The following is a 26,650-nucleotide window of genomic DNA, read 5'->3' as shown; positions in this document are numbered from 1 at the left end:
TCCGTCAGGGCCGGGCGGGCGTCACTCGGTCCCACCCGTGTACCGAGGCACAGGCTGCAACGGCGGAGGCCGGCGCGATTCCGCGCCACTGTCCCTCTTCCCAGCCTCTTCCTCTTCCAGATGAGACAGACCCTGGAAGCTGGTGTCCATGTCCGACGGCCAGCAGGTAGCGGAACCGGGGCCGGCGCCAGAGTGCGGGGAGTCTGCGGCCTCCTGTGTCCTGGCCAGTGAGGTCACCTCGGGCGCCTGCGCTCCGCAGCCTCCCCGGCCTCGGTCGGCTGGGAGGTCGAGGTGGCGCTCGTGCGGAGAAGCCTCGGAGGTGCTTGCTGAGGGGCGTCCAGGTGGCTGAGGTGCGGCCTTGCCGCCCCGGACCGTGTGAGCAGCCGGGCTCGGTCTTGGCTCCCGCGGCGCCCATCACGCTGGGTGAGTTACAGGGATTCCCGAGGCCTCGCCTCCGCGGGAAGCCAGCCCGGCCGCGCGGGGGGCGGGGCAGGATCGGAGGCCGCTGGACGTCGGACGGGATGACGTCAGACGGGATGACGGCGGACGGATGACGTCGGACGGAGCGCTGTCCTTCCCGGGCTGTGACCCTCTGCTCCCTGCGCGCGCCCGCGGGTCCCCACCGCCCTGGGGGCAGCACCCAGGCACGAGGCTGGGGCGGAGGCTGGCAGCCTCTGGTCGGCAGGGCGGCCGCCGTGTGAGGGCCTGCGGTGCCTGGTTGGCGCACCTCTGGGACGGCGGTTGGTGGGCGTTTGCCCGTCCAGCTTTGGCTTCCGGGGCGTGCGGGGGGAACTTGCAGGCGGCAGCCTGACCTCGCTTCTGGAAGAGTGCGGCCCCTGGGGTCCCGTCTCCCTTCTCAGCCCCCGTGTGCCTCGGCTCCCCATGGCTGACCCGTTCAGTGGACCTAAAGATTGTAAACTGCCCCCACGGCGTCTCCAGCTGGAGGGCGGCCTGGCGGGGACGCTGCCGAGAGCCCGGAGCGCTCAGCCTGTCGGGGCGTCCGTCCGGGCTGCCGTGTCTGGGTTCAGGGCCGGTCCCGGGGGCCGCGGGAGAGCCGTCCGTTCGCTGGAGTGCTGTTTGGGGAGCGTTGTTTTTCTGTTTTTGGTAGAGTAACAAAAGACCTTTTCTCTTTTAGCCGCTCCTGTGTTTATTTGTAGATCTACCGCTCCTGTGTTTATTTGTAGGTCTACCGTTGGGGCAGGAGTGACCCTCGGGAAGGGGGGCTGGGGGCGAGGGGGGCGGCGGGCGAGCCTCCCTCTGGCTCAGACCTCGCCTGTCCACACGTCTGCACGGAGTTGGGCTGTGGACGTTCTCCTTCCCTCTCCCATTGTGTTTCCTTTGTTATAATTAGAAATCCGGCGTCCTCTTGAACGTGCCCTTCTTCAGTGTGAGCCCCGGTAGCTGCTTTTCAGCAGCATCGCGAAGACCCCAACAAGGTGCTGGACGTTCTGCAAGTTTCCATGCTGCCGGAGGACCATGCACCTGGCTCCGGAGCCCTGAGCGATTAGCAAGCGTTATAGGAGTCGGTAGCAGCCGGGCTGGGTGGTCCGACTTACAGGTTCTCAGAGAGCTTCTTAGTCTCTGTGGTGGCTTTTTGCTTCTCAAACACACACGCAAGATGTGTATTTTGCTGGGGAATGGCGAAAACGTGGGAAAGTTGACATATTTTTGTTTTTTCCTTTTTTTCTGAAAATTAGAGGTGCACTTTTTTATTTTTTATTTTTATTTTTTTAAANCTTGTTAGGAAGGAGAAAGTACCTGCCCCAGTCCCTCAGCCCCCAGGCCCTGCTGGGACGAAGGAGCCATCTCAAAAGGAAGATTTAAGGGGTGCCTGCGTGGCTCAAGCGGTTAAGTGTCTATCTTCGGCTCAGGTTATGATCCCAGGTCCTGGGATCGAGTCCCTGCATCGGGCTCCCTGCTCAGCGGGGAGCCTGCTTCTCCCTCTGCCTCTACTGCTCCCCCTGCGTGTGCTGTCAAATAAATAAATAAAATCTTAAAAAAAAAAAAGGAAGATTTAAGTGAGATCCAGTGTCTGATAGCACAGGATGGAAATGTCCAGGTTTTAATTTAAAAAAAAAAAAAAGCACTCATGATGTAAGAACCAGGAAGCTCTCCAACGGAGTCAAAAAGGACAATCAGGAGAGGCCAGCCCGGGGCGCACAGAGGTGGCGGCGTTACCCAGCAAGGACTCGAAAGCAGCCGACCTAAGCCTGCTTCTGTGAATAATCATGGACCCCTAAACAAATGTCAAAAAATAGAGGGCCCAGCGAAAACAGATTTGAAGAAGACCCACATGGAAATTTCTTCTTCTTTTTTTTTTTAAGATTTTATTTATTTTTTTGACAGAGAGACAGCCAAGTGAGAGGGAACACAGGCAGGGGGAGTGGGAGAGGAAGAAGCAGGCTCATAGCGGAGGAGCCTGATGTGGGACTCGATCCCAGAACGCTGGGATCACACCCTGAGCCGAAGGCAGACGCTTAACGACTGAGCCACCCAGGCGCTCCCCACATGGAAATTTCCGAATGAAAAAAGTGCAGTAACAGAAACAGAAGGCTCAGTGGGTGGAACCCCCAGCCAGGTGGAGGGGAGAAAGGAAGGATCGATGTGGGAAGACAGCAGCAAACACTGGCCAGCCTGGAGCACGGAGAGAAAGCAGAGGGAGGCGGACAGAGCCCGGCAACCAGCAGGGCCGAAGACCAGCCCGCGCTGTCCCCATTCTGGAAGGACAGGAGAAAGGTAAGGCTGACGGAGTCCTAGAAGAAAGAATGGCCGGGAGCTTCCCAAATTCGGCCAGAGACAGAAGCCTGCAGGTTCCTGGAGCTGAGGGAACCCCAAGCAGGATAAACCGAAAGAGAGCCTTACCAAGACACGTCACACCTGAATTCTGAAGACGAAAGACACGGAAGAAGTCTCGAAAGCAGCCAGAGGAAAAACCGAAGCAGAATGACGGCGGTATCATCCGACCCCGTGGTGGCCAGAGAGAAGGCATCTTTTCCAAGTGCTCACAGCGAAGGTGAAGGAGGCTGATGCCTGATTCTCGCCCATCTGCTGTCCCCACGTCTGACTCTGGAGACAGGCTCCTGTGGCACGTGCCTCGGAGCGGACTCCGGATTTCTCCTGTTCTTTACACACAGTGGCATGCTTTTTCGTACTTCATACGCTATGTAGGCCTACTGGGAGGTTTTTTCCCACGTGAATTTTATTTTTTTAAAGATTTTATTTATTTGAGAGAGAGACAGAGCACGCTCAGGGGGAGAAGCAGAAGGAGAGGGAGCAGCAGTCTCCCTGCTGAGCCGGGAGCTGGACATGGGGCTCGATCCCAGGGCCCTGGGATCAGGACCTGAGCTGAAGGCAGACGCTTCACCACTGAGCCCCCCGGGCGCCCCGCCCCGTGAATTCTAAGAGCTTTGGCTTTGTAGTTTAAAACTTGGCAACGTGTTTTGTATAGGTAATCGTTTTTGTTTTTTTGGTAAAGTTGTCTAGGTCTTTTTTTATTTTTAAGTAAGGTTTATTGAATGTTTGTCTCTATGCAGTAAAATTCACTTTTTTTAGTGTATAGTTAGGAGTTTGGACGCATACACAGTTGTGTGACCACAATCAAAATACAAACCGTTTCTACCATTTAAAAGAGTCTTGTGTCCCTGGGAGTCTCTCCTGCTCACGCCCGGCCCCAGATAGCACCGACTTGTCTCTGTCCCTAGAGCTTGGTCTCTAGACTCCTAGAGTTTGGAGCATTTTGAGTCTGGCTTCTTTTGTTTAACGCATGTGAATTCATCTGTGCTGTGGCGAGTGTCCAATCCCGTCGGTCCCCCCCGCGGAAGGAGACTTGGATTGCGTTCAGTTTTTGATGATTATGGATACAGCCTCTATCAATATTCAGAGGTTTTTGCGTAAACATAAATTTTCATCTCTCAGGTGAATTACCTACGAGTAGGCTATTTGGGTTTTATGGTCGGTGTATGTTCAACACCAGCTGACCCAACACCATTTGTGACAAGGTTAGTTTTTGTGTTTGCCTTTATTTGTCGCATAGGGTTTGAGATTTCTATTTTCATGGACAGACTTGGAGGATTTATCATGTAGGTAATTAACACGCAGCCACCTTGGTGAGGAAAATAGTCTGCTGCTTGTTTTCCTTAGCTGACTTGATGCACGCTCGTGTGGGTAATTCTGCAATGCAGGTCCGTTCATTTCTCCGCTGCTGTAACGCACGTGTGTCCAGAACGAGGCAGGGCGTGGGCAGAGTGGCCCGAGGAGTAAGGGACCTAGAATTGTAAGGTTTTAGTCTTGGTTTCTTTTCTTGGCCATAAAGCACACATTTCATGGCTCGTTTTGGTCTCAGAAGAGTTTTTCATAAAGAAGTTCACTTGTGAACTTGGTGAGAGCTGCTGCGGCCACGAATCCCTTGGTTTCCTGTGATAGATTATTTCCAGCCCGCATTCAAACTCCAGCCCTCTGAGCTCCGCCTTCACCGAAACGCAGGCCCTTACTCTAGTATTTGCATTTCAACACGCGCCAAGCGGAGCTTGGAGCATTTCTTCAGTTGTTGATTTGTCCGTTGACGCTGAGGGTGTACGAGGATGTGTACGAGGATGGCTCCGCGCCCTCCCCCTGGCCTGGCCTCCCCGTGCGCTGTGCTCCGGCTTCTGAAACAGCTCAGCTCCCTACCACCCTCCCCCTCCTTTTTCACGTGGATCCGATGGCCTTGGACCCGCAGGCGGAGGCGCGTGGCTTTGACCTCTGGGTTTGCTGGCAGCAAACGCGAGACCAGTCCGGCCCTCGCGGGAGCCGTGATTCGGCCCTGGAGCGGCTCCAGGGTCTCCGTCAGGGCCGGGCGGGCGTCACTCGGTCCCACCCGTGTACCGAGGCACAGGCTGCAACGGCGGAGGCCGGCGCGATTCCGCGCCACTGTCCCTCTTCCCAGCCTCTTCCTCTTCCAGATGAGACAGACCCTGGAAGCTGGTGTCCATGTCCGACGGCCAGCAGGTAGCGGAACCGGGGCCGGCGCCAGAGTGCGGGGAGTCTGCGGCCTCCTGTGTCCTGGCCAGTGAGGTCACCTCGGGCGCCTGCGCTCCGCAGCCTCCCCGGCCTCGGTCGGCTGGGAGGTCGAGGTGGCGCTCGTGCGGAGAAGCCTCGGAGGTGCTTGCTGAGGGGCGTCCAGGTGGCTGAGGTGCGGCCTTGCCGCCCCGGACCGTGTGAGCAGCCGGGCTCGGTCTTGGCTCCCGCGGCGCCCATCACGCTGGGTGAGTTACAGGGATTCCCGAGGCCTCGCCTCCGCGGGAAGCCAGCCCGGCCGCGCGGGGGGCGGGGCAGGATCGGAGGCCGCTGGACGTCGGACGGGATGACGTCAGACGGGATGACGGCGGACGGATGACGTCGGACGGAGCGCTGTCCTTCCCGGGCTGTGACCCTCTGCTCCCTGCGCGCGCCCGCGGGTCCCCACCGCCCTGGGGGCAGCACCCAGGCACGAGGCTGGGGCGGAGGCTGGCAGCCTCTGGTCGGCAGGGCGGCCGCCGTGTGAGGGCCTGCGGTGCCTGGTTGGCGCACCTCTGGGACGGCGGTTGGTGGGCGTTTGCCCGTCCAGCTTTGGCTTCCGGGGCGTGCGGGGGGAACTTGCAGGCGGCAGCCTGACCTCGCTTCTGGAAGAGTGCGGCCCCTGGGGTCCCGTCTCCCTTCTCAGCCCCCGTGTGCCTCGGCTCCTCATGGCTGACCCGTTCAGTGGACCTAAAGATTGTAAACTGCCCCCACGGCGTCTCCAGCTGGAGGGCGGCCTGGCGGGGACGCTGCCGAGAGCCCGGAGCGCTCAGCCTGTCGGGGCGTCCGTCCGGGCTGCCGTGTCTGGGTTCAGGGCCGGTCCCGGGGGCCGCGGGAGAGCCGTCCGTTCGCTGGAGTGCTGTTTGGGGAGCGTTGTTTTTCTGTTTTTGGTAGAGTAACAAAAGACCTTTTCTCTTTTAGCCGCTCCTGTGTTTATTTGTAGATCTACCGCTCCTGTGTTTATTTGTAGGTCTACCGTTGGGGCAGGAGTGACCCTCGGGAAGGGGGGCTGGGGGCGAGGGGGGCGGCGGGCGGGCCTCCCTCTGGCTCAGACCTCGCCTGTCCACACGTCTGCACGGAGTTGGGCTGTGGACGTTCTCCTTCCCTCTCCCATTGTGTTTCCTTTGTTATAATTAGAAATCCGGCGTCCTCTTGAACGTGCCCTTCTTCAGTGTGAGCCCCGGTAGCTGCTTTTCAGCAGCATCGCGAAGACCCCAACAAGGTGCTGGACGTTCTGCAAGTTTCCATGCTGCCGGAGGACCATGCACCTGGCTCCGGAGCCCTGAGCGATTAGCAAGCGTTATAGGAGTCGGTAGCAGCCGGGCTGGGTGGTCCGACTTACAGGTTCTCAGAGAGCTTCTTAGTCTCTGTGGTGGCTTTTTGCTTCTCAAACACACACGCAAGATGTGTATTTTGCTGGGGAATGGCGAAAACGTGGGAAAGTTGACATATTTTTGTTTTTTCCTTTTTTTCTGAAAATTAGAGGTGCACTTTTTTATTTTTTATTTTTATTTTTTTAAAGAGAGAGGGTTTTGTTTTGTTTTTTAAGATTTTATTTATTTGACAGAGAGAGAGAGACAGCCAGCGAGAGAGGGAACACAAGCAGGGGGAGTGGGAGAGGAAGAAGCAGGCTCCCAGCCGAGGAGCCTGATGGGCTCGATCCCAGATCGCCAGGATCACACCCTGAGCCAAAGACAGACGTTTAACGACTGAGCCACCCAGGCGCCCCAAAGAAGTGCACTTTTTTAAAAAAAAGATTTATTTATTTGGGAGAGAGAGAGCAGGAGCAGGGGGAGTGGCAGAGGGAGAGGGAGAAGCAGACTCCCCGCTGAGCAGGGAGCCCGGTGCGGGACTCCATCCCAGGACCCTGGGATGGTGACCTGAGCTGAAAGCAGACCCTTCACTGGCTGAGCCACCCAGGCACCCCAAAAATGCAGTGTCTTAACTAAAGTTGCCTAGCTGTTGCACTCATGTTCATTTTTGTATTCTGCCAATCTGTTTTCCTATTTATCCTTTGAAAGGTCTTAATTTTATTATTAGGACCCTTCACAGGCATCAAGAGAGATCGTGGGGTAGATAAACACTGATGTCGGAAGCCTTTTTGTTCAGATTACACCTGAAATGCTTGCCTGTATTTGAAAGTCAATGTTCAGCTGTAAAGAACAGCTTGAATGTGCTGCTGTTTGTGTTGGCCAGTTAGCTACCTTGCAGTCCTTCAGGGACCCCGTTTCAGCAGCCTCCCTGAGATGACGCTCCATCGCCGATTTTGGCCAGATAACAGTGGCTACTTACCGAGCGCTTACTGTCTACACCAGGGCTGTTCCCAGCTCTGTACGTGTGTAAGCTCCTGAATCCTCCTAGGACCCCGGAAGGTTGCGGGGTCACATCCTGTGCAGGTTACCCAAAGCCTGAAGCGGCCGAGCTGGGCAGACTGCCCCAGGCTTTTTGCACGTGGTCACCCAGCCGTGCGTGTCCTTCCCAGAGGTGACCTCTAGTCGAAGGGAGAGTGAGCCTCTGACAAGCTCTGAGTGCTATGCGGACGCGCGCGCGCGCGCACACACACACACACACACACGATGGCACGATGTGGACCACTGTGTCTGTTTAGTACCTGTGAAGTGCAGCACCCCACAGTGGTGGGTTAAAAATAGTGCCAGCCTTTGGGCCACCTGTCTCAGAACTAACAGGATTCATGTCATCCGCTCTTTTCCCACATAGAGTTACCCTAACAGTCTGTGCCTGAGGCTGTGTTCTCAGACAGAGCCAGTCAGTACAGTGTTGGACTTGTGCCCTCGAGACACAGGTTCCGAATGTGTCACCCCCACCATCGGCCGTGCCGTTCCTGAGCAATCTTGTCCAAAAAGGGCCATTGGGATACTCTGCCCTGTGCCATGACCTCGTGGGCCTNCGCTCTTTTCCCACATAGAGTTACCCTAACAGTCTGTGCCTGAGGCTGTGTTCTCAGACAGAGCCAGTCAGTCAGTACAGTGTTGGACTTGTGCCCTCGAGACACAGGTCCCGAATGTGTCACCTCCCGCATCGGCCGCGCCGTTCCTGAGCAATCTTGTCCAAAAAGGGCCATTGGGATACTCTGCCCTGTGCCATGACCTCGTGGGCCTNCGACTTCCATTGTGTTTCCTTTGTTATAATTAGAAATCCGGCGTCCTCTTGAACGTGCCCTTCTTCAGTGTGAGCCCCGGTAGCTGCTTTTCAGCAGCATCGCGAAGACCCCAACAAGGTGCTGGACGTTCTGCAAGTTTCCATGCTGCCGGAGGACCATGCAGCTGGCTCCGGAGCCCTGAGCGATTAGCAAGCGTTATAGGAGTCGGTAGCAGCCGGGCTGGGTGGTCCGACTTACAGGTTCTCAGAGAGCTTCTTAGTCTCTGTGGTGGCTTTTTGCTTCTCAAACACACACGCAAGATGTGTATTTTGCTGGGGAATGGCGAAAACATGGGAAAGTTGACATATTTTTGTTTTTTCCTTTTTTTCTGAAAATTAGAGGTGCACTTTTTTATTTTTTATTTTTATTTTTTTAAAGAGAGAGGGTTTTGTTTTGTTTTTTAAGATTTTATTTATTTGACAGAGAGAGAGAGACAGCCAGCGAGAGAGGGAACACAAGCAGGGGGAGTGGGAGAGGAAGAAGCAGGCTCCCAGCCGAGGAGCCTGATGGGCTCGATCCCAGATCGCCAGGATCACACCCTGAGCCAAAGACAGACGTTTAACGACTGAGCCACCCAGGCGCCCCAAAGAAGTGCACTTTTTTAAAAAAAAGATTTATTTATTTGAGAGAGAGAGAGCAGGAGCAGGGGGAGTGGCAGAGGGAGAGGGAGAAGCAGACTCCCCGCTGAGCAGGGAGCCCGGTGCGGGACTCCATCCCAGGACCCTGGGATGGTGACCTGAGCTGAAAGCAGACCCTTCACTGGCTGAGCCACCCAGGCACCCCAAAAATGCGGTGTCTTAACTAAAGTTGCCTAGCTGTTGCACTCATGTTCATTTTTGTATTCTGCCAATCTGTTTTCTTATTTATCCTTTGAAAGGTCTTAATTTTATTATTAGGACCCTTCACAGGCATCAAGAGAGATCGTGGGGTAGATAAACACTGATGTCGGAAGCCTTTTTGTTCAGATTACACCTGAAATGCTTGCCTGTATTTGAAAGTCAATGTTCAGCTGTAAAGAACAGCTTGAATGTGCTGCTGTTTGTGTTGGCCAGTTAGCTACCTTGCAGTCCTTCAGGGACCCCGTTTCAGCAGCCTCCCTGAGATGACGCTCCATCGCCGATTTTGGCCAGATAACAGTGGCTACTTACCGAGCGCTTACTGTCTACACCAGGGCTGTTCCCAGCTCTGTACGTGTGTAAGCTCCTGAATCCTCCTAGGACCCCGGAAGGTTGCGGGGTCACATCCTGTGCAGGTTACCCAAAGCCTGAAGCGGCCGAGCTGGGCAGACTGCCCCAGGCTTTTTGCACGTGGTCACCCAGCCGTGCGTGTCCTTCCCAGAGGTGACCTCTAGTCGAAGGGAGAGTGAGCCTCTGACAAGCTCTGAGTGCTATGCGGACGCGCGCGCGCGCGCACACACACACACACACACACGATGGCACGATGTGGACCACTGTGTCTGTTTAGTACCTGTGAAGTGCAGCACCCCACAGTGGTGGGTTAAAAATAGTGCCAGCCTTTGGGCCACCTGTCTCAGAACTAACAGGATTCATGTCATCTGCTCTTTTCCCACATAGAGTTACCCTAACAGTCTGTGCCTGAGGCTGTGTTCTCAGACAGAGCCAGTCAGTACAGTGTTGGACTTGTGCCCTCGAGACACAGGTTCCGAATGTGTCACCCCCACCATCGGCCGTGCCGTTCCTGAGCAATCTTGTCCAAAAAGGGCCATTGGGATACTCTGCCCTGTGCCATGACCTCGTGGGCCTGGTTTGGTGGCTGTGCAGGTCTCCGTGTCCGAGTCCTGGGGAAGGATGAGCACTTTCTGTGGTTTGTGGTACGAACGTTCAGCCTGGCCTGTTCACGAACACTCGGTGTTGGGTTGAGCCTGCATGCCGGAAAGCCCCCCAGGGCCGTGGCCCCACACAGAGATGGGTGGCCTGCAAGTCACCATGTCCTCTAAAAACGGCGTTTCTGCTCAGAAATAGAAGGCTGGTGTGTGACTGTGTGTCTTGCGGAAAGCCGTTGTCTTGTGCCATTTCTTGAAGTAACTTAAGCCACGCAACAGTTTAGTGCCAACTTTCAACTAACGGCTGTGTTTGGGAGTCAGCGGATTTTTTTTTTTTTTAACTGAGTCAGTTGGGACAGTTTTCTGTGGGGATATTGTCCCGTCTNGGCTCGATCCCAGATCGCCAGGATCACACCCTGAGCCAAAGACAGACGTTTAACGACTGAGCCACCCAGGCGCCCCAAAGAAGTGCACTTTTTTAAAAAAAAGATTTATTTATTTGAGAGAGAGAGAGCAGGAGCAGGGGGAGTGGCAGAGGGAGAGGGAGAAGCAGACTCCCCGCTGAGCAGGGAGCCCGGTGCGGGACTCCATCCCAGGACCCTGGGATGGTGACCTGAGCTGAAAGCAGACCCTTCACTGGCTGAGCCACCCAGGCACCCCAAAAATGCANGTGTTTGGGAGTCAGCGGATTTTTTTTTTTTTTAACTGAGTCAGTTGGGACAGTTTTCTGTGGGGATATTGTCCCGTCTCCGAGTTTCAGCTGCCTTGTCCTCAGATTATAGTAGCGACCCTGAGTTCCAGGGTTGGTTCTGAAGCTCAGAACGAGACTCACTAGACCCGCACACGTGCTTCCTTCCTTCCCCGGGGGCCCAGCAGGACCCTCGGCGCTGGTAAGGGGCGCACTGTCCTTGTTCCTATCTCATGGCTATTCTTCGACCTGCTAAGGAATAACTTCTGGGATTATTGATGGGCGTGGTTTGGGTTGGACATTGAATTTTCATGTATTTTGCGGAATGCTGAGTTCCAGCTTCGAGTCAGAGACCAAACGACTGCTGTTTCTGTGGAGTCAGATTATCCAATAGGAATAAAGAATTTAAAAGTAAAATGGTAGCATGTTGGCCAGAGTCCAGGTATGGTAATNGGTGTCTTAACTAAAGTTGCCTAGCTGTTGCACTCATGTTCATTTTTGTATTCTGCCAATCTGTTTTCTTATTTATCCTTTGAAAGGTCTTAATTTTATTATTAGGACCCTTCACAGGCATCAAGAGAGATCGTGGGGTAGATAAACACTGATGTCGGAAGCCTTTTTGTTCAGATTACACCTGAAATGCTTGCCTGTATTTGAAAGTCAATGTTCAGCTGTAAAGAACAGCTTGAATGTGCTGCTGTTTGTGTTGGCCAGTTAGCTACCTTGCAGTCCTTCAGGGACCCCGTTTCAGCAGCCTCCCTGAGATGACGCTCCATCGCCGATTTTGGCCAGATAACAGTGGCTACTTACCGAGCGCTTACTGTCTACACCAGGGCTGTTCCCAGCTCTGTACGTGTGTAAGCTCCTGAATCCTCCTAGGACCCCGGAAGGTTGCGGGGTCACATCCTGTGCAGGTTACCCAAAGCCTGAAGCGGCCGAGCTGGGCAGACTGCCCCAGGCTTTTTGCACGTGGTCACCCAGCCGTGCGTGTCCTTCCCAGAGGTGACCTCTAGTCGAAGGGAGAGTGAGCCTCTGACAAGCTCTGAGTGCTATGCGGACGCGCGCGCGCGCGCACACACACACACACACACACGATGGCACGATGTGGACCACTGTGTCTGTTTAGTACCTGTGAAGTGCAGCACCCCACAGTGGTGGGTTAAAAATAGTGCCAGCCTTTGGGCCACCTGTCTCAGAACTAACAGGATTCATGTCATCTGCTCTTTTCCCACATAGAGTTACCCTAACAGTCTGTGCCTGAGGCTGTGTTCTCAGACAGAGCCAGTCAGTACAGTGTTGGACTTGTGCCCTCGAGACACAGGTTCCGAATGTGTCACCCCCACCATCGGCCGTGCCGTTCCTGAGCAATCTTGTCCAAAAAGGGCCATTGGGATACTCTGCCCTGTGCCATGACCTCGTGGGCCTGGTTTGGTGGCTGTGCAGGTCTCCGTGTCCGAGTCCTGGGGAAGGATGAGCACTTTCTGTGGTTTGTGGTACGAACGTTCAGCCTGGCCTGTTCACGAACACTCGGTGTCGGGTCTAGCCTGCATGCCGGAAAGCCCCCCAGGGCCGTGGCCCCACACAGAGATGGGTGGCCTGCAAGTCACCATGTCCTCTAAAAACGGTGTTTCTGCTCAGAAATAGAAGGCTGGTGTGTGACTGTGTGTCTTGCGGAAAGCCGTTGTCTTGTGCCATTTCTTGAAGTAACTTAAGCCACGCAACAGTTTAGTGCCAACTTTCAACTAACGGCTGTGTTTGGGAGTCAGCGGATTTTTTTTTTTTTTAACTGAGTCAGTTGGGACAGTTTTCTGTGGGGATATTGTCCCGTCTCCGAGTTTCAGCTGCCTTGTCCTCAGATTATAGTAGCGACCCTGAGTTCCAGGGTTGGTTCTGAAGCTCAGAACGAGACTCACTAGACCCGCACACGTGCTTCCTTCCTTCCCCGGGGGCCCAGCAGGACCCTCGGCGCTGGTAAGGGGCGCACTGTCCTTGTTCCTATCTCATGGCTATTCTTCGACCTGCTAAGGAATAACTTCTGGGATTATTGATGGGCGTGGTTTGGGTTGGACATTGAATTTTCATGTATTTTGCGGAATGCTGAGTTCCAGCTTCGAGTCAGAGACCAAACGACTGCTGTTTCTGTGGAGTCAGATTATCCAATAGGAATAAAGAATTTAAAAGTAAAATGGTAGCATGTTGGCCAGAGTCCAGGTATGGTAATCATTAGCTGCTTAAACTTGAGGAATGCTGGATATAAAGAGGGCCCCTCCGGCACGTTAAAGGACATATTCTATAGTCTCTGCCCTTTTCACGTACTGCTCTGTACCTGTTCTTGGGGCTTGAGGTGAGCGTTTTGTTATCTTCCTACTTTGTGCTGACTCTCAATTCTGTGCCTGTCTAAGCTTGAGGAGTCTTGTGTGGCCGTCTCCCAAGTTCCCTCTGGTTTCAGTCATATTCTGTGTCCAGAATGAACACTCAGTAGGTGTGAATCCCTTTGTTCGCTCACCCAGTCAGCACTGTGCACCTGCCACGCTTTGGACGCCATGTGGAGCTCGGGGCGAGCAGTGAACGAGGCACACGTCTTTCCTTGTGGGACCTCACTCTGTTGGAGAGGTGACGGCAGGCAGAAAGGGCTTGTACAACCCCCTTGTGCTGTGAAGGCAAGGTGGATGGGTGGGATTTATCCTCATTTAGATTTGAGGGTGTGGTGGCTCATTGTCACCCGTGGAAAGGACGGTCTGCCTCCGTTTGCACGTTAACTTCCTCGTCCACAACGTATGCCCCGTGTAACACGGTATTCTCACTGTGCGCCCTTACATGGCTGTGTCTCCTTGACGTCTTTCAGCCGGTGATGACATCTGTCTGGCTCCCTCATTAAATGAGCTAAAAAAGATTTTTAACGTATGTTTACTTCTTTATGTTTAAACTAGGCTCTGTATCCAGTGTGGGGCTCAGACTCAACGACCCCAAGATAAGAGTTGCGTGCTCTACTGACTGAGCCAGCCAGGCCCCTCAGTATTTACTTTTTTATCTGTTTGGGAGTCATGATTTTGCCCTTTCTTGAAAATTGCCCTTTAACATGTTTCAGAGTAGCATTGCTCTAAAAAATGTTTGCCCATATCTCATTCTTTTCCTAACAGAATTTAGAGGCCCTCCATTTCTTTTATGTATTTATTTTTAAAGATTGCATTTATTTATCTGACAGAGAGAGAGGTGGGGGGAGAGCACAGACAGGGGAGGAGCAGAGAGAGAAGGACAAGCAGACTCCATGCTGAGCTGGGAGCCCCACGTGGGGCTTGCTCCCAGGACCCCGAGATCATGACCTGAGCTGAAGGCAGATGCTCCATCGACTAACCCACCCAGGTGCCCCCTAAACCCTCATTGTCTGGCATTTCCTTATGCAGACTGTTCGTTCCACGGTCTGTGTTAGGAGCTGCTGACTCCCTGAGCAGCTGCACGAACGCTCTGGGCCTCCGCTTCCAGATCTGTGAGATGTGCCCCCGAACAGTCGGGGAGGGCGAACTGCACGTGTGTGCACATAGGCATACGTGTGTACACGCGTGCATATGCATGCACGTGTACACGCGTGTCTAGCTTGACGTTCCGCCAGGCACCTGAGGTGGGATCTCAGAATTGGCCCCTCCGGCAGTTCTGAGCCAGACTCAAGGACCCTGGTGGGGACACTGAGGCCCAGGGACACCTGTGTCAATAACCAAGGGCCAAGGAAGCAGTCTTCCTTTCGTACTGGCTGCTGCTTGTCCGACAACATGAAAAGGTAGACTGAGTGGAGGATGTTTTAAATGCTTCCTGTGTGTGTATCCTGACTGGAACTCTCTGTGAGGACCTTGCCTTAGGAGTAGATAAGAACAGTGTGTGACTGGCCTTTCCCAGAGCTTTGGAAGTAGCAGGGTGGGGCACTGCGATTGTATCCTGTCTGAGGACACTTTGTTCTCCTTTCAAAGCTTGTACACCTATTGTTTGCTTAGCCGTGCACCTTTCCTACAGCAACTGCAAAAGCGCATTCCAAACCTGATTAATTTCCACTCTGATTCACTCTGGGTGCTTGCTGTGTAGCCACAGGCCCCAGCGCTCGAGAGTGAAGCTCCAGCACCTGGCAAGTGGCACCTTTCAGCCTGAGCCACCTGCAGCCCCTGCGCCCCCCCCCCCCCCCCCCGNCCCCGTGGGACCAGCCTCAGAGTCGCAGGAGAAAGCACTAGAGGGGCGAAGTGCAAAATGTCACGCCCAGGCTGGGTTGCAGAGTTAGCTGTGTTTATACTGCATGTCATCGCTGACGAGAGCTGCCCCTAGACAGCTTGAGCCTTTGCAGCCTTACTTCCCAAAGGGAGGTCCGTGGGCGGAGAATCCAGGCACTGCCCGGACCTCCCGGATCCGATCTCCAGGTGGACAGGGAGTGCTCTGGGCTCGTGGCAGCCGCTGCAGAAGCGAGCCGTGAGGGTCGAGACGGGCAGGGACTTGCTCGGCCTTTTGGGTCTTCTGGTGTTCTTAGTAGGTGCTGTTTTTTATATGCAATTCTGTCTCTCTATCCATCTATCTGTCATCTCTCTCTACAGTTTTTTTTTTTTAAGATTTCATTTGAGAGAGAGAGACACAGCGACTGAGATAGCAAGAGAGAGCGCGAGCGGGGAGGAGAGGGAGAAGCAGGCTCCTGCTGAGCAAGGAGCTGACACGGAGTTCAGTTCCAGGACCCTGGGATCATGACCTGAGCCGGAGACAGGTGCTTAACTCACTGAGTCACCCAGGCTCACACAGACAGTTTTTCTATCATGGTAAAATACACATAACAGAATTTACCATTTTACTCATTTCTAACTGTACAGCTTGGTGGCATTAAGTACATTCACGTTGTTATGTGACCATCACCACCATCTCCAGAACTTTCTCCCTTTCCCAGCTGAAGCTCAGTGCCCACTAAACACCAACCCCCTCCCCCTCCCCCCTCAGCCTTGGTGGCCACCATTCTGCTTTCTGTCTCTGTGAATTTGATTATTCTAAGTAATTATTTAAAAGATTTACTTTTGGGCGCCTGGGTGGCTCAGTCGGTTAAGCATCTGCCTTTGGCTCAGGTCATGATCCCAGGGTCCTGGGATCGAGCCCCGCATCGGGCTCCCTGCTCAGCGGGGAGTCTCTTCTCCCTCCCCCTCTGCCTGCCGCTCCCTCTGCTGCTGCTCCCCCTACTTGTGCTCGCTCCCTGTCAAATAAATAAATAAAATCTTAAAAATATAATAAAATAGGGGTGGCTCAGTCATTGGGTGTCTGTCTTCGGCTTAGCTCATGATCCCAGGGTTCTGGGATTGAGCCCCACATCGGGCTCCCTGCTCGGCGGGGAGTTAGCTTCTCCCTCTCCCACTCCCCCTGCTTGTGTTTCCTCTCTTGCTGTGTCTTTCTGTCAAATAAATAAAATCTTTTAAAAAAGTAAAATAAAAAATTTACTTTTATGCACATCATAATATAGTTTTATTTAAATATGATTAAATGAGTTCTAACAAGGGGCGCCTGGGTGGCTCAGTTGGTTAAGTGTCCAACTCTTGATTTCAGCTCAGGTCGTGGGATCGAGCTCCACATCGGGCTCTGTGCTCAGCACGGAGTCTGCTTCTCCCTGTCCCTCTGCCCTTTCCCCTGGTCACACACTTCCTCACTCTGTGTCTCTGTCTCTAAAATAAGTAGATCAATCTTTAAAAAAATGAGTTCTGGGGCGCCTGGGTGGCACAGCGGTTAAGCGTCTGCCTTCGGCTCAGGGCGTGATCCCGATGTTATGGGATCGGGCCCCACATCAGGCTCCTCCGCTATGAGCCTGCTTCTTCCTCTCCCACTCCCCCTGCTTGTGTTCCCTCTCTCTCTGGCTGTCTCTATCTCTGTCGAATAAATAAAATAAAATCTTTAAAAAAAAATGAGTTCTAATAAAATACTTCAATATGATTGATTTACAAGGGTTTTTGCACCATTAAATTGATGAAATTATACCCAGGTACTTCCAACCTGCCCATGCCATCCCCAGAAGGGGGTCCTGGTTTTACAGCATCTGTCAATGGATAATGTACTCCCCAGGGAATTTTATGAGAACATACCCAATCTGTTAAGCGAGAGATCACTAGACATCATAAACATCTGTGAAATCCTTTGATTCCTTAGGATTGTTCAGAAAAGGTTTAATATGCTTCCCTTGGGATAGAATTAACAGAAAGACATTTGTTCTCTGCTGTGTGGATTTCTCAGAAGACTTTCTATCATGGAGAAGAATAAAACACTGTTCTGGATAACAAAGCTGTTAGAAATAACTGGGGTGTTTACTGAATGGGCTACTCCAGACAAGAGGCTATTCTAGATAACTTAGTATTTCGAGAAAGCTCTTTATCAAGAGATTTCTTCATACGGTGTTTGTATTTCAGACTTGACATTGAAACAAATAAACTTGCACTAAAAAGTCTGAAATTGTTTAGTTTCCTGTTTTAGTAAGTAGAGCATTCAGCAAATAATTGAATTTTTCTTTGATAATCTCATTCTAAAAGTTAATTATCAAGGACAACAGCATATCTGTTGGAGGTAAAGGAGATTGGATCAAATATGCTGGCATGTGAGGTTCGTTTTTTTTAAGCTAAATCTGTTATGTAAGTGTCTTTTCTTTGGATTTGCCTCTTTTTCTTAATATTAGATTGTTAGAGATCCTATCTTTATTTGAACTATTTGGTTTTATTACTGAATTATTATTAGCACACTCATGTCTGAGGAGAGTGAAGTAATTCGAGAATGAAGCCCCAGTTATTATATAACCTTAATAGTTATTTCAGAAAGCCTGGTTGGGGAGTCATGGGCAAGGGATTAATTTATGTGCAGCTCATTATTTGGTTCATTTGGTGGCACACGACACGTTTTTTGTTTTTGGTTTAGTGTTCAAGTCATCCAGCAAACAGCAAAAATGACCCATGTGTGGATGTGGGTAAAAGCACGTTGTGTGTATTTAAATGTGAAAACAAGTTCATTTTTCTGGAGGAGTCTTCTCTCTGTCCCAGAGGTGGTGGTTCTGGGAGATGGAAATCATCGTGGGTTTGGGCTCCTTTATTTGTAAGAGGAGATCGTCTCCTGTCATGGGCTTGGGCCTGCAGCCCTGCTTTCGTTTTCGGTCCCGTGGATGCGCGTGGCCTGCCCCGACCACACAGACAGCCGTTTTCCTCTGGGTCACGAAGCAGGCCGTGTTTTTCAAGGCCTTTTTATGGGGTCAGGCTTTAGGAACACAAGGTAAGGGACTATCCATGCAAGCAATTAAATTGGACTTTTGGGTTTTAATGACTAACTTATCTTTAAAATGTTACTTAATCCTCTCTTTTGTTGGTGTGGTTCGTTACTTAGTGTTGGGTTTTAGTTCCTTCTTCTGTCGGAAAAACAACTCCATTCACATGTGGGGGGTTTTTCCTTTCAAACTCCTGCTCTTCACCAGCCGGCTGGTGGCTGTTGGCTCGGGTCTTGCCCGGCACGGGGTCCGGGAGGGTCCCCGTGCGGGCCGTGGGAGCCTGGGGCCTTGGCCTCGCCCGTGCGGCGGGAAGGGCCTGGCCTCAGGATGGGGCTGCGGACACCCGGTGTAGCCGCAGCAAGGTTCATCCTGACCTGTCCGCACTGCCGCTGTCCCGTGGGAGCTGCTTCCACCAGCTCAGGCTTTTCGCTCGTGGCGCTTCTCTGGCCTTTTTGGGTTTGCTCAGTTTCTGGTAACAGAGGTAGGACAGAAACCATCCCGTTGCTGTTTCTTCTAGATTTTGAAATACTGGCATTCTTTTCTCGAACCCAGGTCTCCCCCTAAGCTGTGCTTGAGTAGGACTTGGCGCTGGCGTTGGGGAGCGGGGCCTCTGACCCTGGTGGCCGGGGTGCACTCCTGCCCTGCGGGGCTGCCTGCGTGTGGTCCCCGCGAGGCGTCTGCACGTGGTGCCCGGAAGCAGCAGGTGCTGCGACAGTGGGGGAGGGGGCGTGGTACCCCACGGACTCCCGCAAGGGCCTGAAGAGCCCACCACTAGCCCAGCACTGGTTCCGCTCTGCCTGCCTGGCACAGAGGAGCTCCTNTCCGGGGTGCACTCCTGCCCTGCGGGGCTGCCTGCGTGTGGTCCCCGCGAGGCGTCTGCACGTGTCAGGGCTGCGTGGTGCCCGGAAGCAGCAGGTGCTGCGACAGTGGGGGAGGGGGCGTGGTACCCCACGGACTCCTGCAAGGGCCTGAAGAGCCCACCACTAGCCCAGCACTGGTTCCGCTCTGCCTGCCTGGCACAGAGGAGCTCCTGACCTATGGGGACTGTGGCCCCCTGCCCGTGCCTGCTTGTGGCTGGTCACCTGTGCTTTTGACACCTGGGCTTGGGACAGCTTCCCTTGCGGTGCCGCCAGCTGCCGTGTCCTTGGTGGCTAACGTGTTAGTTTGCAGTGGTGGCCGCTTCCTCCCTCTTGTGTTTCTCAAGAAAGACAGCGAGCCGGACTTGGGTGGTTGGTTCCTTCTTGAACGATCAGGTTAGAGGGCAGAGGTCCTTCCTGTGGCAGCCCCCGGTCAAGCCAGAAACAGTGAAGCAATTTTAGACGCTGCTGGCCACGGGGACTTAGCGGTGTGATGCGTGACTTGTTTTCAGNGCCTGCTTGTGGCTGGTCACCTGTGCTTTTGACACCTGGGCTTGGGACAGCTTCCCTTGGTGCCGCCAGCTGCCGTGTCCTTGGTGGCTAACGTGTTAGTTTGCAGTGGTGGCCGCTTCCTCCCTCTTGTGTTTCTCAAGAAAGACAGCGAGCCGGACTTGGGTGGTTGGTTCCTTCTTGAACGATCAGGTTAGAGGGCAGAGGTCCTTCCTGTGGCAGCCCCCGGTCAAGCCAGAAACAGTGAAGCAATTTTAGACGCTGCTGGCCACGGGGACTTAGCGGTGTGATGCGTGACTTGTTTTCAGGAAGTCAGCAGATTTGCCGACTCGGCTCAGGAGACGACAGACTTCGTCCCCATGGCCGGGGCACCCGAGGTCAGCGCTGTCTGAGCCATCCCGTCAGCTTCTCCTTCGGCGGGTCACTGCAGGCCACAGATGTCCAGCCTGACCCCGGCATGTGGACCTGGTCTTGTTCCATTTGTGGCTTCTGGCATCGTGGAAGGCAAGGCCTCGGCCTGCAGCCCGGGGCCCTCCGTGGACTGTGAGTGCTGGGGGCTCAGACCACGCGGGTTTATCCGTCGGTTCTGGATGGTCTGACGAGAAGGTGTGGGCGGCACCGTGCTCCCTGCGGGCTATGAGCAAGGTCCGTTCCCTGCGTCTGTCGCGGCCTCTGCAGGCTGCTCGGCTGGCGCCCCTCCAGGCTCCGCCTCCACGACGTGGTCCCTCTGCGTGTGTCAGCCTCTGTGCCTCCCCTGCCCCCCAGGTGTGGCTCGCCGCTGGAAGGACCCCGCCACAGCTGGCTGCCCCCGACACCTGCTCCTGCGATGAGGGCCTGTGGCCTCCTGGGGGCCACCACTCTGCCCACTTCGGACGGTGGGGAACTGTAGCAGTTCCCCCTTTTATAGGACAGAAAGCAGGAATAAGAGATAGAAAAAAGGAGATAACGTCAAACCCCAGAAAATGCCCCCTTTAATTCCCGGTTCCATCCGCAGTCCCTGTGCCGTGCTCACCCATCCACCATAAAGGTTCTAGATCCCGGATCTGGAAATCCTAGCTCTCCTGCGTTGATTGTTTAGTTGTTGAAGCCGCGGTGGGGAGGCTTGTGTGTTTTGTGGGAAGGAGGCTGCCCCGTGGGGTCCGCGTGTGGGGAGAGAGCAGGTTGGTCCCGGGAGCAGGACAGGCAGTGCTCAGTGAAGATGTGACCAGACTGGGTCCCCGCGATGTGTGCACTGCTAGAAGCCTCTCTCAGGACCTCCCCTCCTTCCTGTGGACGAGCGGCCAGCGTGGCCGAGAGCCACAGCCTCCCGCTGCCTGCAGCGCATGGTGGGTCTGGGGCCCAGCGGTGGGCCCCCGAGGACGGCCCGCCCGGAAGGTGTGCTGCTCCTGGCTCCCAGGTCACCATGCGATGGGCCAGCGGGGGCTCGGGGCCTCCCTGGAGACAGTCTGGAGATGGGGGAGCAGGAGGGGACACGGGCCACTGAGGCAGTGCCACCCTCTGGGGAGCCCCGGCTTTTAACAGCCTCGTTCCTGACGGGACATGTTCCAGAGAAACAGGTGGGTGGCTCCAAGTGTGATTGCCCGGCGTCCCCAGGGGCACGGAACCAATAGGACGTGGAGATGTATATAAAAGTATAAATATATGTATAAATATATTGAACATGTAATTATATATAATATATAATATAAAACATATTTACATGTAATATTAGTTATATATTTACATTTTATTTATATTTATATATTTATAAATATACAAAATATATACATAAATATAATATAAATTCATGATTTATAAATAAGTAAATAAGTAAATAAAAAAATATAAAGTATATAAAGGAGGAAGGGAGAGAGGGAGGGAGGGGGAGGCGTAGGCTCCCGCGACTGTGACGTTCACAGGTCTGAATTCTGCAGGGCACGCTGGCAGGCCGGAGACCCAGGGAAGAGCTGGTGTTGCAGTCTTGAGTTCCAGGTCTGTAGGGCAGCGGGCTGAGATTTTTTTTTATAACTCAGGCGGTGGTCTTGAGGCAGAACTCCTTTTTCTCCAGGAAATCTCAGGCTCTTAAGGCCTTCAACTGATTGGATAAGGCCCACCCACATCATGGAAGGTGATCTACTTAAAGTCAGTTGATTGCAGGTCTCAGAGAATGACCTCATGGCCCCGTCTGCACTGACACTGGGGCACAGAACTGGCACCACAGCCTGGTGCGTAGCCGACACACAGGTGATGCAGTGGTGGCAGACTCACCACGCGCAGACTGGGACCTCTGTGCGGACGGTGGGTCCTGGTAGGAAGTGTCCTTTCCTCTGCCGTGTGCACGCAGCGGGACAAGCAGCTGCGCCCCGCACTGGCCCCAGACAGCCACTCCTTTCTTCGCCCCGGGGGACGGGAGCTGCCTTCCCTTAATGCACTGAAGGAGCTTTACCGTGTGTGAACCTTCCTGCACGTAGTTGTTCTCACGGGCCGTTCTCCAGCTAGGCTCAGCGTCACTTCAGAAACACACACGGAGGGGAATGTTCTAGGTTTTGCCTGTAACAGTAGACTTGACACAAAACACATCCCGTGGTGTGAAAGAGAACTACAGTCATCTTACAGTTCGGAGTTATAATACACGGTGCAACCTGGGAGCATCGGAAGGACGACTGTATTTCTACAGGGTCTCTGAAGGGAGGTGCGGCGCAGCTCAGCCCAGACGGGGCTCCTCTGGGCTGTTTCCACGCCTGCCCTCAGTTTCTCCCTGTTCCCATGTCTGGTTCTGTGATCTGCGTTGTCTTTTTCATGTCGTCCCTTCGGGGTTTTTGTGAACTCCTGTCAAGTGGGCGTTCCAGACCTTGCAGGGCGTTTTAAAAGTTCCTCCTTCAGAGCGCTTGGGTGGCTCCGTCCGTGGAGTGCCTGACTCTTGATTTCGGCTCAGGTCATGATCTCGGGGTCGTGGGATCGAGGATCGCATCGGGCTCCGTGCTGGGCCTGGAGTCTGCTGCAGATTCTCTCTTCCTCTGCCCTCTGTGCTCCCCCCACCCCCGGAGTTCCTTCTTCTTTTGTGTTTGTGTCTGTGCTTCCTGGCAGACCTTACTGTTCCATTGAATCGAAATCAGCAGCTTTCTGATTCTCCTGTGTTAACAACTGGCCTTTTCTCTCGGGCTTGCACCAAGCAAGGTGGTGGTCTTGCCCTCTGGGTACACCGTGCATTCCCCAGGGAGCTTCTAAATCACACTGGTACCGTGCCCCCCACGGCCCCGTCACATCCGGGTCATGTGCTCTGGGGTGCGGGGTCCCCGTGTCACTCTTGTTTTGGAAATCATGCAACAGAACACGCAGGCGTTTAAACCGCGCGGTCAGCATTGTGATTCTGATGGCCGCACCACTGTTTGGTTATTTTAGACCACTTAGCAGAAATGGTACGTGCTTGGGGTCAAGGGCTGCTGGTCCTCGGGCTGAGGACGGCTGAGGAGGAAAGAGAAGGCCATCAAGCAGTTCACCTTCGCTTGTCTGGCAGCGGCCTGGGGTCACTGTGGGCGGCTGGCTCATGTTCCTCCCGTGCCTGTGGCCTGGCTGCTTTCAGCCCCACGGATACGGCGCGGCGGAACCGGAGAGAAGGCCGTCCTCTGAAAGGAAGGCTCTGAAGACAGGTGAGGGGGATTGGTCAGCGGCAGACGTGGCCACCAGGCTCTTGGAGACAGCGTGTGAACGTCTGATGAGCCCGGGACACGGGTCCTGGGAAAGTGTTTGTGTTTGGGTCTGGGAGGAGTCTGACGTAGGGCCCAGCAGGGGCAGGCACAGTCCTGGGAGCTCACCCGTGTCCCTTACTTACTCTGTCACAGCCTCCTCTGGTGCGACTGACTGCAGTTTGGCGATTGGAACGGGGGCTCAGAGTGACTTGCCCGAGGTCACATGGTGGGGACGTGAATGTGGATGGTCTGTGCCCAGAGTCCGGCTCTCCCACGGGTGGTTAGACCACAGACTGCCTGGTGCCTGGGCCAGGGTCCCGGCTCTGGGCTCTGGTCTCGGTTTCTCCCTCTGCGAAATGTGTGTGTTGGGGGAAGGCCCTGTGGGTGTGTCCACTGTTCTCATGCCGACCTAGCTTCTCCTGGTCACTAGCCCAAGCTTTCCTTCCCTGCCCCCTCCCCCCTCTCCCTCTCCCCATCTTCCCTGCCCCCAGGCCCCGGCAACCACCATGCTGGTCTCTGTGTCTCTGAATGTGGCTATTTTAGATCTCTCAGGATAGGTGGCATCCTGCAGTATTTGTCCCCTGACTGGCTCACTGGCACTTCTGGGTCCCTGCAGCCTTGTTCACAGTGGCCAAGGTATGGGAACACCCTGAAAGTCCTTTGATAGATGAATGGATAAAGAAAGTGTGTCACGTGAATACAATGGGAGATTATTCAGCCTTAAAAAGGAGGAAGGTCCTACAAATGTGATATGTGGGGGAACCTCAGGGAAACGGGTCACGTCTTGATTTGCTTCCGGACAAGCCAGAATTCCTGGACAATCACACAGACTCGCAACCCACAGCCCTGTGGACGTCCCACGGCAGGGGGAGCCCAGGCCGCTTCCTGGAGGTGGAGGCGGCGGGGCCCCTCTCCTGGAGTCCTGCCCCCGGATCGCTGGCAGGCCGTACGGCAGAGGCCCGCCAAGCCTGGCAGCCTGGCTGCGTCACCCGGCCTAGGGTTTGGCGCTCGCCGACCCGCAGCTGCATTGGTTAAACTTGAAACAGCTCATGATTTCCCCTCGGCCCTCTCAGGGCTGGTGTGGGGCAGCCTGGTGCCCTGGCGCCCCCAGAATCGGACCACGAGGCTGTGGAGTTCCTCAGTGAAGCCAAGGAGGGGTCCCATGGGAATTCCCAGGGCTTCGGCTTTGGCGTTGGTGTGTGGGGCCCCGGGATGGGGAACGCGGTGGGGAGAGCGAGCGAGAGACCCAGCCTGGCCACCACAGGAGGGGAGCTGGTGCGCGCCCCCTGGACAGACCAGGAGCAGACACGCAATCGTGACTTAGCAGCAGGAGCCTGACCCCGCAGCTCAGCTATGTCCACAAACCACCAGGAAACTCGCTCTAGAGCCTTGAGTTCAAACACACTGTGAATTTGGCAGAGCCAACTGTCAAAAGGCTGAGTCTTGCCGTCGTCGCACTCCATCTCCGCTGTGGTCTTGATGCCGAAATACCAGGGCTCCCACTTGAATTCAGTTGGGATTGAATGCAGAATTTTGGTCCCCGTGCCTGTCCTGTGATGGGCACAACACTCATCGGAAGGCAGCCTACGTGCTGCAGATTTATCCGAAACAATGTAAGCATTGCAAGTATGCCAACACCTCGCTGTAAATTTGTCAGTTGCGGTAACTGCTGGCGATTGGTCTGTGCGGGGGTGCGGGGCCTGGGCCGGTAGGTTACGGGGTTGCAACAGCGGCTCCCATGGACTCGGCTGGCTTTTGGGATTCTTCGGTTCCTGCTTCCTTAGTTACGATGATTTTTTTCTTGTATCAGTATTACGTACTTCTTTCATTTTTAAAAGGCAAATCAGACCCTTTTATCTGGAAAGGAGCAGTTTAGGCCCCGGGCGTGAGCATAGCTGCCTGTTTGTCCCCAGTGAACTGTGCCGTGGACCTGGAGACACTCCCCCGGGATGGCTGGAGTGCCACCGCTCTCTTCCATGGTGGCTGCCTCGGGAAAGCTAGGGTGGGGGCTGGAAGCATTTTTCCTGTTGGAAAAGCTCCGGATGTCCTGATCGCTCGCTCAAGATGAGATTAGTGTCTGATGGAAACGTCCTAGCTCAGGGCTGATGGTGGGGAAGCCTGTCTTGATTTTCTTCTTAGCTAATGCCTGCTGCTGCCAGTGTTCACATTTGTCCCTGGAGACTCCTTGATCATCGCCTCCGAGGGTGGGGCCAGAAAGCGACCGGGTGGGGGGGCTGCTGCTGACTTTCTGTCCGTTGGCAGGCGGTGTCATTTGCCACGGACTTGGAATGAAATGATCCGTCCCAGGACGGCCCTGCTGTTCGTGCAGAAGGGCAGGCATGCTGTACTGGGGTGCACGCCGCTGGTCAGCAGGTGGCTCCGGAAACCTGCTTTCTGTGCATCACGTCGACTCTCAGCATCTTGGCAGGACGCCTGCTTCCAACCCCTGCCAGCCCTGGCCCCACCTTCTCAGCGTCCCTTCCCCCCGGATCACTTGGGGAGACGCTTGGAGCTTTGCTGGACAAGCGGGGAGCCCTGGCTTTGGGTGTGGTTCCATGTGAGGGGGAGGTCAGCGGTCCGGTGTAGGCCCAGGCTGTCTGTCGTAAGCTGCTCTCCCCTAGGCTGGGCACGGGGACAGCCAGCCGGCCCCAAAGTAAGGCGGTGCTGCCGGGCCCGTGCCAGGACCGTTTCAGAATGATTGGGGATTGGGGTGGAAATTGTGTTTCTTTGGTCATTTGGCTGAAAACTGGTTTATTGGCAAAGGACACACATTTTAAATAAATACGTGTGTAGGTTAACATGCCTTCAGTTCATGCTCCGAAGACTCACAGACCGAGGTTCTTTCTTTTTTGTCAGGTGCCCCTTTCTACCCAAGTAGTATGAGTCTGTGACCCAGTCTCTGAATTACACGCATGGAGTAAAATTCAAAGGTTTGTCTGGAAACCAGGCTGTCGCACAGCCTCCCAGAGCAGAAGGGCGCTGTCCTTGGATCCTGTGGGGCCTGGGCCACTCACTCCTTTGTGCCAGCCAGTGTCTCCATCCGGCCTGGGTCCAGACACGCCTGCAGTCGGGGTCCCTCGGGTTGCCGCGCGGTGTGGTCGCTGGGCGCGCCCTTGGACCAGGGATAACCCGTGTCTCTCTTTCCATCTTCTCGGCCAGGGCGGGAGCAGTTCCACGGCCTGGGCTCCATGTACTGCCGGGGCGCGGCCGCGGTCATCCTCACCTATGACGTGAACCACCCACAGAGCCTGGTGGAGCTGGAGGACAGGTTCCTGGGCCTCACGGACACGGCCAACACGGACTGCCTCTTCGCCATCGTGGGGAACAAGGTGGACCTCGTCGAGGACAGGGCCGCAGAGGCCCGGGAGAAGGAAGGGCACGGCCCCGGGACGGCAGGCGGCGGCGGCGGCGGATCGCCCCAAGTGCCCAGGCAGGTGCGGCCAGAGGACGCGGTGGCACTTTATAAAAAGATCCTCAAGTACAAGATGCTGGACGAGAAGGAGGTGCCGGCCGCTGAGCAGATGTGCTTCGAGACCAGCGCAAAGACCGGCTACAACGTGGACCTGCTGTTCGAGACCTTGTTCGACATGGTGGTGCCCGTGATCCTGCGGCAGAGGGCCCAGGGGCCCGCCGCAGACCGTGGACATCAGCAGCTGTAAGACGCCCAGACGGACCAGATCCGGGTGCTGTGCCTGACTCAGAGG

General features: G+C 54.6%; 1 protein-coding gene and 1 long non-coding RNA gene across 5 annotated transcripts in view; one reads left to right on the top strand and one right to left on the bottom strand.

Moving 5' to 3' along the window:
- Positions 1-26,650, top strand: part of RAB20 (RAB20, member RAS oncogene family) — a 52,510-nt gene that overhangs the window by 16,419 nt on the left and 9,441 nt on the right. Inside the window, exons 2-3 of one of the 4 annotated variants that reach the window (XM_034665473.1) lie at positions 19,587-19,821; positions 26,106-26,380. In XM_034665473.1, coding sequence (XP_034521364.1) covers positions 19,716-19,821; positions 26,106-26,380 — 381 coding nt within the window. In that variant the 5' untranslated portion in view covers positions 19,587-19,715. Of the gene's footprint in view, positions 1-16,609; positions 17,920-19,586; positions 19,822-26,105; positions 26,381-26,650 lie in introns of those variants that run through there. The other 3 variants (XM_034665471.1, XM_034665470.1, XM_034665472.1) reach the window with 3 other exon arrangements.
- Positions 7,704-12,147, bottom strand: LOC117803135. The gene is made up of 3 exons (XR_004626815.1): positions 12,080-12,147; positions 7,967-8,142; positions 7,704-7,759 (listed from the first exon to the last, which is right to left on the bottom strand). It is a non-coding gene; the product is annotated as an uncharacterized LOC117803135 (long non-coding RNA).

Source organism: Ailuropoda melanoleuca, chromosome 7, assembly GCF_002007445.2.
Source record: "Ailuropoda melanoleuca isolate Jingjing chromosome 7, ASM200744v2, whole genome shotgun sequence".
Lineage (NCBI taxonomy): Eukaryota > Metazoa > Chordata > Mammalia > Carnivora > Ursidae > Ailuropoda > Ailuropoda melanoleuca.
The sequence above is the reverse complement of the archived record's forward strand: the minus strand, read 5'-3'. Positions and strand labels throughout refer to the sequence as shown.